The sequence below is a fragment of the Dreissena polymorpha genome, chromosome 3 (genome assembly GCF_020536995.1).
Source record: "Dreissena polymorpha isolate Duluth1 chromosome 3, UMN_Dpol_1.0, whole genome shotgun sequence".
Lineage (NCBI taxonomy): Eukaryota > Metazoa > Mollusca > Bivalvia > Myida > Dreissenidae > Dreissena > Dreissena polymorpha.
Window position 1 is genome coordinate 36,584,487 of NC_068357.1, and position 13,246 is coordinate 36,597,732.

At 37.0% G+C, this 13,246-nt stretch overlaps 1 protein-coding gene across 3 annotated transcripts in view; it reads left to right on the forward strand.

The window, feature by feature from the left end:
* Nucleotides 1-13,246, forward strand: part of LOC127873697 (serine-rich adhesin for platelets-like) — a 32,448-nt gene that overhangs the window by 5,976 nt on the left and 13,226 nt on the right. For all 3 annotated transcript variants that reach the window (XM_052417637.1, XM_052417639.1, XM_052417638.1), the window contains exons 3-5: nucleotides 4,862-4,911; nucleotides 8,304-8,422; nucleotides 9,478-9,578. In XM_052417637.1, the coding sequence (XP_052273597.1) occupies nucleotides 4,862-4,911; nucleotides 8,304-8,422; nucleotides 9,478-9,578 (270 nt within the window). The remainder of the gene's footprint in view (nucleotides 1-4,861; nucleotides 4,912-8,303; nucleotides 8,423-9,477; nucleotides 9,579-13,246) is intronic.

Consider the following 13,246-nt stretch of genomic DNA (forward strand, 5'->3'; position numbering starts at 1 on the left):
CCCCGATACATACGTGTCAACTGTCTCAATTCATATATATATATATATATGCAACTTTTCCCATCTTTATCCATTACTCGATAATCCCATATATGCCTGATTTCCATTTTTACAAGCAAATTATAGGTGGTTAATATAGACGATAAGAGTGCTTAAGAATGTCGTAAACACAAACGTTTGCAATTTTCGAAAGTATCAAATGAATTTCAGCATATTCTATTTAGAGATTTAATGAAATAAGCGCCAAATCAGGACAGTTGTATTCCAACATATGCGTAATTTACCCGACACGGTTTGCACGCGTCGGCGGCGTCGTGTATGGCTATTTTCCAGGGTTTTTTCCAACTTTTTGGGAAGATAGCCCATGGCTTTGGAATTGGGAATTTTATCGGCATTTTTATGAAATTGGGAAAATAAATTCATTAGCCTTTTTATTCCAAATGAAAAGTCCACTGATTAGGGAAATACTAAATTTGCTATAACTCTTTATAATCATTCAAATTAAAAGAACAAAATCATATAATACTTTGTTAGATGTAATTGAATTAAAATTGAGATAAAATACGCATTAGACTCTTTCTAAAAAAAAAAATTTTTTTGTTTAAATTTTTTTTTTTTTGGAAATTGGGAATTTTTTGCCACATTTTGGGAAAAAAGTATACTTTTTGGGATTGGGAACATAGCCGAATTTCGGCTATAAAATCGGGCCAAAAAACCCCTGTTTTCGGTTACAACTTCTACATGAAATAAATGAATTTCTTTGTCAAGACAAAAAAGCGTGAAAATTGGCGTGGGTGTATTATTTGTAAATACAATTTTTGTAGCGGGTACAACATTGAGATCATTTAATTTCCATTAAAAGTTTTGTTGTGAATTTCAACTAAAGTATTGGGGTATCTCGCGAATTATTTGGCATTGACATTTCATTTTAATAAAATACTAGAAATGGCGCGGCAGAGGCCGACGCGTATCCCCACGCCGAATGTTTGACCTAGGTGTGCCCCAGGGTTGGTAATGGGGCCATGCATAGTTGAGATTGACCGTATTGTCATAAGAGAGGTTCAGTATCAATTTGAAGTGAATCGGTGTAGAAATGAAGAAATTATAGTAAAAGGCAATTTTGGGTGGGTGTGGTCTATGTGGGCGGGGCGCCCCAGGGTTGGTAATGGGGCCATGCATAGTTGAGATTGACTGTTTTGTCATAAGAGAAGTTCAATATCAATTTGAAGTGAATCGGTGTAGAAATGAAGAAATTATAGTAAAGGCAATTTTGGGTGGGTGTGGTCTATGTGGGCGGGGCCCCAGGGTTGGTTATGGGGCCATGCATAGTTGAGATTGACCCTAATGTCATAAGAGAAGTTCAGTATCAATTTGAAGTGAATCCGTGTAGAAATGAAAAAATTATAGTAAATGGAATTTTTTGGTGGGTGTGGCCTATGTGGGCGGGCGCCCCAGGGTTGGGATTGGGGCCATGCATAGTTGAGATTGACCCTAATGTCATAACAAAAGTTCAGTATCAATTTGAAGTGAATCCGTGTAGAAATGAAAAAATTATAGTAAATGGAAATTTTTGGTGGGTGTGGCCTATGTGGGCGGGGCGCCCCAGGGTTGGGAATGGGGCCATGCATGGTTGAGATTGACCGTATTGTCATAAGAGAGGTCCAGTATCAATTTGAAGTGAATCGGTGTAGAAATAAAGAAGTAAATGTAAAATAACCTAAAAAAAGGAGTGATAATTTCTGACGCGGCCCCACCCCAACCGCTATAACTTTTGACCCAGGGGTCAGATCAAAATTCCAAATAGTGCAGGGTCGCACATATGCTCATAGCTACCATGTGTGTAAGTTTCAAGGTTCTAGTGCTTTTAGTGTAGGAGGAGATAGTGGCCAGGACGGACAGACAGACAGACGGACGGACGGCGGAGATAACCACAATATCCCCACCTTTTTTTCAAAAAGCGTGGGGATAATAATTTAGACACACTTTATCGTGATCGTTACGCTGTTTCAGTTCCCTCATTATTGAAACAATTATTGTATTGTATACTAACTACACACAATTGTCGTAATATACTGATGCAGAACGTAAATTCGGACTGTACATGTACTTAAAGTCGGACACAAGTAAATAAATGATTTAATACTCAATTGATTTCTTTGAAACTCTATATTTGTTGATAAAAAGGGCAATTGCATTGATTAAACCATAAGAGTTATTAATATTATTATGGATCATCTAAACGCTTTATTTATGTTTCCGACTTTACGTACTGTCCCCTTTTAAGTACGCATACATGTGCACATTCATTTAATATCTACATGTAGTATATGATTTTCTTTTGTACATGTACATTTAAAACGCGTGAATGACCCTTGCAGACAGGTTTTTACGGCAGCTATGCAGCATCGCGGTGATCACCATTGTTCGTGTTAACGATAGCGTGCAATCATGGTGATTTCGGGTGTTCGCCGTTTTCGCCAAACACCGCGTTTCAGTTAGCGTGTCCGTACCCCGCGAAATGGCACCCATCGGGAAAAGTGAACACCGCGGACAGGCGTTTTTGTGAAAGTACACGGTGCCTGTACTGTACGTTTGTCCGTTTTTTGTTTTCATTTATGGGTTGTTTGTTGTCAATATCTGCCTTGTATACACTCTAGAGGTCACATTTATTACCCAGTCTTCATTAGACCAAATGTTGCAATCATATCTCAACTCAGATCAAAACTAAGCCACTTTGGGTCAAAAAGAAGGTCACCAGGTCAGATTAAAGAAAAACCTTGTGAAATTCAATAAATCACATCTTTAGTCCAATTTCCTTGAAACTTGCTCTGAACTTCAACATTTTTTTTTAATGATCAATGAAAATGGTTTTGGTCCCAGGGGTCGGCCTTACCTTACCTAAAATTTCCAGTTAAAACAACAATAAAACCAGTTACATGTAAACAAGTATTTTACAATCACAACAGTGTTACGGAACGATATCAATAAAACATATGCCTCAAAATCTGCAACTTTATATGGCAGTGATTTTTTTCTTTTCATAGCTTATAGCCTTTGCCATTTGGAGGCAAAAACATGGCATTGGGAAAAATGAAACATTTTTTTATTTATATGATTATAAACAGCAGTATTCCACTTGATTATAATTGAATGTCTAACTGCATTTTGAAATGTATACTATAAAGTGTTACAGAATGATATCCTTGTATACTCAATATACTCAATAAACCAATTACATGTATTAATTTTATTGGAAAAGTTCTGTACCTCTTTGGGGAAATTTTGGTCAGATTTTTTGGAAAGAACTGTTACTTTTTGCCATTGGGAAGCAGCCTGTAAGAAGCTGTAACTTTTGGCAAAAAAATCACAGTATGGCTATATTTAAACCTTGTAAACACTGTAAAAGTCACATTTGTGTCCAAATTATCATGAAACTTGCTCAGAAAAGCAAAGCCCAGTTTGAAAATGGTTTCTGTCGGATGGAAAACATGGAGCAGCTTGCTAAATATTTCAATAGTCAAACATGACCAAAACAAGAGATTGAGATTGGCTTCAGTCAGCGTCGAAAGCATGATGAGGGCTACATTGTGTTTCCAACATACACAAAATCAAAATGCCAAATTTTCCTACCATCTTTATATCCACCCCCTTGACATGTGACTGAGTTTTACAGTATGCATTCCTTTGGGTCCCAGGTTGGCTACCTAGGAGCTTTGGCGCTCTTGTTTCACAGGTACATGTATTGGTTCAATCAGTGCTCCAGCTAGGCCTAAATCGAAGGGCGCCGCGCCCTGCCCTCCCGAACCTCCGCCCTACCACCCCCCCCCCCCCCCCCCCCCCCCCTCCCAAAAAAAATTTTTTTTTTTTTTTTTTTTTTTGCATATGATTATTCATAAATCTCTTATTACATTGTAATTACTTTAATCCTCATTGTAGACATTATATTTGAATGGTTTAATAATAATGGGAATAATACAATTATTTATAACCAGGCTTTTTCCGCTCCATTTTTGGAAAACGCCACACTGAAATTTTGGGAATTTGGCGTCGTGAAAACTCCCATTTGGGAAAAAAATTAATCGCAAAATTGGCTCAATTGGGAAAATTATCGCATGTAAATAGTGTTTCTTATATTTCAAAGAAGCCGTTAACTGGTAAATATCGACTATTTGGATAACTTATTATTAAAAATTTTACAAAATATTATGAACATGTGTGATAAGTGCAGGTTTTTTAATCTGAATTTGGGGAAAAGGCTTGGCCTTTTTTTAGGTGAAAAATATCGCATGAAGCGCCGGATTTTGAGGAAAATAAGGAAAGTCTGAAATAATCATTAACATATTTTACAGTTTTTCAAACAAATTCAAGGCAACAGATAATTTAATTATGCAATACTTTCTACTTTCTACACCAGATCAGGTCAACTTATATGTTTTAAGGATAAAAAAAAAAAATTTTTTTTTTTTTTTAATTGGGAATTTTTTTTTCAATTGGGGAAAAAAACAACCAGATTTGCATTGGGAATGGGGCCGAATTTCGGACCAGTGGCATAGGGCGGAAAAAGCCTGATAACATAAATTAACATGCAATAGGAAGCATTCCAGAAACACCCGCGCGCTCATACGTGCCCTTTTCACAAAATACTGCGCGTCGAAAGTGCCCTTTTGACAAAATACAGTGCGTCAAAAGTGCCCTTTTGACAAAAAAGCCCCCCTACCCTTTTCAAATCCTAGCTGGAGCACTGGGTTCAATTATACTTCAGAGATTGAGCCTGGTTTTCCTTATTAAATAAAGCCCTGTCGTTACTGTTAATACTTAATGACACTACACGGATGAATAAGAATATGAGCTTTTCTTACAGAAACTGATGGCAGTGATGTAACAGATTTGCTGAAATTGATTGGCAATGATGTAAGTTGAGCATCCATGTGTGTATATCTATATTAATTATTTGTTTCATTGTTATACAGTCTTTTGTATTTTTTTGTAAGATCTTCAGAAAATATGCATACATACGTAAATATGCAGTTAATTGTACTTAAAAAAAACTTTAAAAAATGATTAAAAATTACTGCATTTTATATGCATTAGAAAAGAAAGTAGAAACACTTAAATTTTAAAAGGTACATGTACAATTCAGCTGTTGTGTTCAGATTTGTTAAGGAAGTCAATACAACATGTATCAAAGTTCATATGAATCATAGTGAAACTTAAGTGCTAAAGCTACTGTATAGTCGGCCATCATTCATTTCTCAGATGCACATGTATTGTTATTTGTTGAGCTGGCACTGTTATTGTTTTTTGTATAAAAACCCTCCGTGATCCTCATTGATTTATGGTTGAGGCCTTCACAAAGTAAATAGCATTTGCAGTTGTAGAAAAACATATTGTTAATAAATCAAATTCACAATTCCAATGTACATTTAAATGAAATAATTAAATTTAAAAGTAATGTGGTGAACTGATTGAGTATGTAAATTCTACATAACAAAAATGGCCATTGCATTTATTCTCTAACTATTTCTTAAACTTCAGCAGTTTATGTGAGAATTAGAAACCACCATGTCCAAACTACTTACAGTACTAGTATGCTTAATCATTTTTTTACAGAAAATGTGTATGCCCCCGGATGGATAGATGGGGGGTATATTGTTTTTTGCCGGTCTTTCTTTCTTTCTTTCTGTCTGTCATTCTGTCCCAAAACTTTAACCTTACAGTAAAGTTTTGCAATAACTTTTGAAATATTGAACATAGCAACTTGATATTTGGCATGCATGTGTATCTCATGGAGCTGCACATTTTGAGTGGTGAAAGGTCAAGGTCATCCTTCAAGGTCAAAGGTCAACAACAAAAAAAGCGGCGCATTAGGGAGCATTGTGTTTCTGACAAACACAACTCTTGTTAAGAATGAATTTTTGTTATGTCTGTTTGATGCCAATAGACTTTGAGTATTGATTCAGCCATGCTCTGGGAATACTGGGCTTAATGTTTACACTTAAAGTGTCATCCAAGATTAGCCGTAACTTTCCGCTTTAATGATATTTATGTTCCCGAAGGAGGGCATATAGTGATCCATTAGTCTGTCCGTCACACTTTGCGTTTACAGGGATTTCAATAGATTTTAAAAACAAGGAGTCAATGACCCCTGGTCTGAAATTTTGAGGAGTCAAATTGAAAAATGTTGGGTCAATTTTGAAGCGCAAAAATAGGTGTACAAGAATTGTGTTTTTGTCTGTATTATTCTTTTTTTTTAATGACATAATTTGCATACAAAATGATTCATATAAAGGAACACAAGTAATATCATACTCTTTTTATGAATAATACTATTGCTTACCCCTTAATTCCCCTTATTACTGGTATCAACTTATTTATAATTCATTTTACTAGCACCATTACTACTTTTGTTCACTATAAATTACTTGCAGTTATTCACAAGTGTCACTTCTTAGGTAAATGTATTGGCCAACAAAAATGTAGTTGTTGTTGTTGAATTAGTCGTAAATTGGCGTATTTTTTTAAAGTTTCAAAGGGACTTTCTCATTGAGTTTATTTATTCCACTGTGAGTTTTTCATTCTAAAAAATACATGTACCGAGTTGCAATTTAGGTACAAGACTTTTGCAACACGCACGCTTTCCATGCGTGACAATCGACAGCAACAATTTCGCGCTCTTATTAAAACACGGGTTTTACAAGGCATTCATGTATAGTGATTGGTGTACGCTGTTGATCGAAATTTGTACCAGCAAATAATGTGGCTGTAGAAAAACGATATGCTTCAGTTTTATAAATGGACATGATGAAATAAACATGTACTGAAATTGAAGTGTTGCCGCATAAAATTGTAATACGGGTATCGTTTTCACAACTGTCTCGCCATAAGTAATCAATTGCTCACCATAAAGGTGTGATGATGATGCTCGGCACCGTCTTTAAAGTACTTTTTAAATACCGAATTACAACTTTCACAAACAATTAATCCGAGCCAAGTTAACACAGTTCAAAAACGATTGTGTAACGGTTATGATTTAAGCAATTAACTTAGTCAATGACGTCACATGAAATACATTTAAAGTTCTCAATTCGCTAGACGCTACCCGCTTATCGGCGCCACTTCAAAGGGCTGCTTTGAACTTTCATGACCACGTGCTGTATTGTGTAAACTTGTTGAACTCGCAGATTGGATTTAAATTTTGACAATTTATAATAATAATAGTTGCTCGTTTTGTTTACAAAGCAATTAGTCAAAGGTGTTGTGTTTGGATTACATTATGGATTATGCACCATAATTCAAAGGAACTGTTTTAACGGCATATGCATGTGCTTCTAATTTCCCAATTAATGCGCATACGCACTTTTTAAAGGATGACATGTTTATTGGAAGAGATAAGTTAAGATAAACGACGCCTGTGGAATCCCCTCTATGTATTGACAGCGTTTCCAATACTGGGGCATGAATGTCAATCAGAAGCATAAAGGGATTTACATCATGGAAATATGGTTAGATGTAAACTGACTGACGCGCGGGTCAAATTTTCGGTGCGTCAAAATGACGCACGGCAGAAAAAATGGTCGGGTCAAAAACGAGTCATTTTCAAATTGCTCGCGTCAAAATGCAGGATTCTGCGTCTATTGAAATCCCTGGCGGTTAGGTTTCGAAAAATGCTCATAACTTCTATGTCATTTCAGATAGCAATTTCATATTTGGCATGCATGTATATATGGACAAGGCCTTTCCATACGCTCACAAATTTTGACCCCTGTAACCTTGACCTTAAACTTAGGGTCCGCGTTTAGGTTTCGAAATCTGCGTTCAAAAAAAGCTCATAACTTCTATCAAGCATTTATAGGGGGCATAAGTCATCCTATGGTGACAGCTCTTGTTTTCATTTAAAATAAGGCTCTCCATATTGAAAATCCAGCTTAGGCGGAGAGCGTCGTTTGTAATAAGCCTGTGAGAACTGCCCAGACTGATCTGATACGACACTCCCAAGTACAGCTAATTGGGTCATTGTCGATCTGAAATGGCTTGAAGTCACCCTGGGGTGACTAGAAGCCGATTCATGTCACCCTGGGATGACTTCAAGCCAAATGTAGTCACCCGGTCGGCTTGAAGTCACCCTAGGGTGACATGAATCGGCTTGAAGTCACCCTGGGGTGACAAGAATCGGCTTCTAGTCAACCACGGGTGACTTCAAGCCATTTCAGGTCGACAATGACCCAATGAGCCCAAGTACATGCATCAAGCCCAGTTTTCCCAGAAAGAAGCTTTGATGATCTCACTATCCCCTCTCCCTGCAGGATGAGTGTGTCGATGAGGCCCGTCCAAGCAACCGGAGTACTCCACCCCTGCTGGGGGTGTGGAGGGAAGGTGGAGGAGGGGAGCCCAACAACAACAACTCCAGCAACATTCCCAGCAGGTGAGGGACAGTTTACAAGACAATAATATTTATGATAGCTTGATGTTGGTGAGGCAAAGTTAATGGAGCTTGCAAAACTGTTGTGGATATGGTTAATGCTTTGGGATAGGTAGGTCCTTGGATCAATTGTGACTTTCTCAATATCAGTAAAAGTTCTGGTTCTTCCAAACAAAAGGTCTTGATAATGTATATCATATAAGTCTAAGACTAAGGTATAAAAAAAAAGTCAAACAAACAAGAGAGAGAATTATAAACTGGACTTAAATTAGATTGAATGCTAGACACATCACTTAACAACCTGTTACCAACCAACATCCACAGCCTGTCATAATGCAATAATCTCTAATATAAATTATTTCAGGACAAGTTACAGACATCTTTTTATACAAGTTTTGTTTGTTTACTAGCTAAAAGCCTGTAAACAAACTGAATTGAAAAATAGAACATATCATGGAACTGTGGAATCTTGTTTAACACCAACTCACGGCTTTTTCTCATCATTTAGGGATATAACCTGTACCTGTGACATTAGAAATTTGAGCATCAGTTTACTCTAAATTGTGAACAATAATGATTGTTTGATATAAAAATAATGATTGTTTGATATAAAAATAATGATTGTTTGATATAAAAAATAATGATTGTTTGATATAAAAATAATGATTGTTTGATATAAAAATAATGATTTTTGATATAAAAATAATGATTGTTTGATATAAAAATAATGATTGTTTGATATAAAAATTGTGGAACTGTAGGCAATAAAACTACTTTAAAAAACTCCAAACATATGCATATCAGTAAAATGGATAAATCTTCTTGATACATTTCTTGACAAATCATCTCTCTTACTTAACATCAAAACATCAAACAATTCATGGGACATTTTTTAACTGAATTTTGAAAAAAAGATCCTTTTTGCTAATGGGAATATGACCCAATAACAGCTTTAAAATCAGCTTAAAAAAGCCCAGTTACTATATGGCTGCGAGTGTTTTATAGATTCAGACACAATGAAGTATGAATGGGTAATATGGGGCTTTTGCTCATTTCAGGCAGCACAGAAAGGGTCGGTTTCGCAAGAGGAGTGGAAAGGACTCGGCTGTGTCTAGAGATCTGTTTGAGAAACTGTCATTGGAACTGGAAAAGTGTACAGGTAATGTACCCCGTGATGTTTAGAGGTCTGTTTGAGAAACTGTCATTGGAACTTGAAAAGTGTACAGGTAGAATACTCAGTGATGTCTAGAGATCTGTTTGAGAAACTGTCATTGGAGCTTGACACATGTGCAGGTACCCGGTAGTTAACCAGTCTGCAAAACTTACTTGTACTTGGCCCTGTGTAGAGATCTCTTGGAGAAGCTGTCAATGGCCCTTGACCAGTGCCCAGATAGTATGCTTTGTGGACAGCTGAACCTTGTTTAGAGTTTGAACTCACAATAATTACCATTTTGATCAGGGCTATTCCAGTTAAACATATATCCCACCCCTGGACGGCAAAATAAAGAAATTCTGATGGGGATGGGTTTCTTCATATTTTGCTTCTGAAGGGGGGTGTTATAACTTATATTTTACTTCTGTTGGGGCATCATTTCTAATTTGCTTCTAACCCTATTGGCCAACCTAAAATGGAATATATGGTTTAAATACCTTTCCGTGCCAACCGTTTTTTATCACGAACGTTTTGGAGTCCGATAACCACGCGATCAACATGAACGGGTCGTTTGTGAAACGGAACGGCATGGGTTTTAATCCACAGTACAGCTCACGCAAAACCAACAAAGTCCAAGGCTACGACGAGGACATATTCTTTTGTTTTCGATGTCTCGCCGTGATCGCAACAAGTATTTACTCTGCATATTGCCGAGTCACTCGGCGATAATTCGCGGAGTCTACCGCGTCTGTTTCTGCCTCGGCATCGATCTGCGGAGTCACGCCGCGTCTTAACACGCGACGATTCGCAGAGTTTAAATATTTACAAATAGTGATTGTAAACTATAACAAATGTTACTTAATTTTCAAATTAACGAAAATAAGAAACAGGTACAGATAAAACGCTGATATGTTTACTTCTGCGCGATTGTGTTACCATTTCGTCAGCTTCTCTCCATGGTGCAAAATCCATACAATTACCATCGGATGCCATCTGTCAAACAGTGATAATCGCGTATATGCCCGCTTCTATTTTTAAAATCAAATCTGGTAAATATTAACGAAAACAGTGCTCAAAATTTCATTAACACAAATGTTCTCCATTTGTTCTAAAGTATCAAATGAATTTCGGCATATGTTTCTATTTAAAGATTTGATGAAATAAGCGCACAATCCCCTTCTCAAAAAAGTGTGCGAAATGTACATTTTAATTACGTTTTGCGTGTGTTAAACGAGGTGGTATTGGCACTGCGTTTTATGTGCGATTTTTCTTACTGAGTGAGTTTTTAACAAAAACAAACAAACAAGAAACTGAGTGTGCGCTTTTTGTGGGTAAATGTGCGCTTTTCGCGAGTTAAATGTGCACTTTTTTATTTTCAAAGCGCACATTTAACTCACTTTAAGCTCGGTTATAACCCACATAAAAGCGCACATGTGTGTTAAATGTGCGCTTTTATGTGCGTTAAATGTGTGCTTTTTATAAGTGCGTTTTTTAATTGCCATTTATGTGTGTAAAATGTGCGCTTTTAAGTGGGTTAAATGTGCGCTTTTTGCGAGTTTAATGTGCGCTTTTTATGCCTCCCTTCGAAGAAGAGGGGGTATATTGCTTTGCTCATGTCGGTCTGTCAGTATGTCGGTTTGTCTGTCGGTCTGTCCGTCCACCAGGTGGTTGTCAGACGATAACTCAAGAACGCTTGGGCCTAGGATCATGAAACTTCATAGGTACATTGATCATGACTCGCAGATGACCCCTATTGATTTTGAGGTCACTAGGTCAAAGGTCAAGGTCACGGTGACCCGAAATAGTAAAATGGTTTTTGAATGATAACTCAAGAACGCATACGCCTAGGATCATGAAACTTCATGGGTAGATTGATCATGACTCGCAGATGACCCCTATTGATTTTGAGGTCAGTAGGTCAAAGGTCAAGGTCACGGTGACCCGAAATAGTAAAATGGTTTTTGAATGATAACTCAAGAACGCATACGCCTAGGATCATGAAACTTCATGGGTAGATTGATCATGACTCGCAGATGACCCCTATTGATTTTGAGGTCACTAGGTCAAAGGTCAAGGTCACGGTGACCCGAAATAGTAAAATGGTTTTCGGATGATAACTCAAGAACGCATATGCCTAGGATCATGAAACTTCACAGGTAGATTGATCATGACTTGCAGATGACCCCTATTGATTTTGAGGTCACTAGGTCAAAGGTCAAGGTCACGGTGACCCGAAATAGTAAAATGGTTTCCGGATGATAACTCAAGAATGCATACGCCTAGGATCATAAAACTTCATGGGTAGATTGATCATGACTCGCAGATGACCCCTATTGATTTTGAGGTCACTAGGTCAAAGGTCAAGGTCACGGTGACCCGAAATAGTAAAATGGTTTTTGGATGATAACTCAAGAACGCTTTTGCCTAGGATCTTGACACTTCATAGGTACATTGATCGTGACTCACAGATGACCCCTATTGATTTTGAGGTCACTAGGTCAAAGGTCAAGGTCACAGTGACAAAAAACGTATCACACAATGGCTGTCACTACAACAGACAGCCCATATTTTGTATATTTTGTATATTAAATATTGTGTTAATGTTTAATTTTGTTGCTTAATACAAATATAAGCAGGACAGGGGAGGTAATACACTATTATATCTACCTATATACAGGGGAAACAAATGCAATAAGTTTAAATTTATTGTTACAGCATTTGCCTAACTGCATTTTTGTAATGCATACTACTACTACTACTACTACTACTAGTGCTGTTGCAGCTGCTGCTGCAGCTGCTGCTGCTGCTGCTACTACTACTACTACTACTTCTACTACTACTTCTACTACTACTACTACTACTACTACTACTACTACTACTACTACTACTACTACTACTACTACTGCTGCTACTACTACTCTACTACTACTACTACTACTACTACTACTTCTACTACTACTACTACTACTACTACTACTACTACTACTTCTACTACTACTACTACTACTACTACTACTACTACTACAACTACTACTTCTACTACCACCACCACCACCACCACCACCACCAGTGACGAAAAACGTATTCACACAATGGCTGCTACTACAATTTATAGCCCATATAGGGGGGCATGCATGTTTTACAAACAGCCCTTGTTTATATAAAAAGCGCACATTTAACTCACTTTAAGCGCAGTTATAACCCACATAAATGCGCATATGTGTGTTAAATATGCGCTTTTGTGTGCTTTAAAAGTGCGCTTTTCGCCGGTTAAATGTGCGCTTTTTTATTTAAAAAGCGCACATTTAACTCACTTTAAGCGCAGTTATAACCCACATAAAAGCAAACATGTGTGTAAAATGTGCGCTTTTAAGTGGGTTAAAACTGCGCTTTTCAGCGAGTTAAATGTGCGCGTTTTTATTTTTAAAAGCGCACATTTAACACGTTAAGCGCAGTTATAAACCACATTAAACGCACAATTTACGCACATGAACGGCAGTAAAAAAAGCACTCACAAAAAGCACACATGTGCGTTTAAGGTGCATCTTTTGCCTTAACAGTTGATTCAATTATATGCTGTTAAAAGTTTTTTTAAATTCAGATATGCAATAAAAACCAATAATTATATAAACATATATTTGTGTATTTAAATAATTACAAGAACATTCAATTTT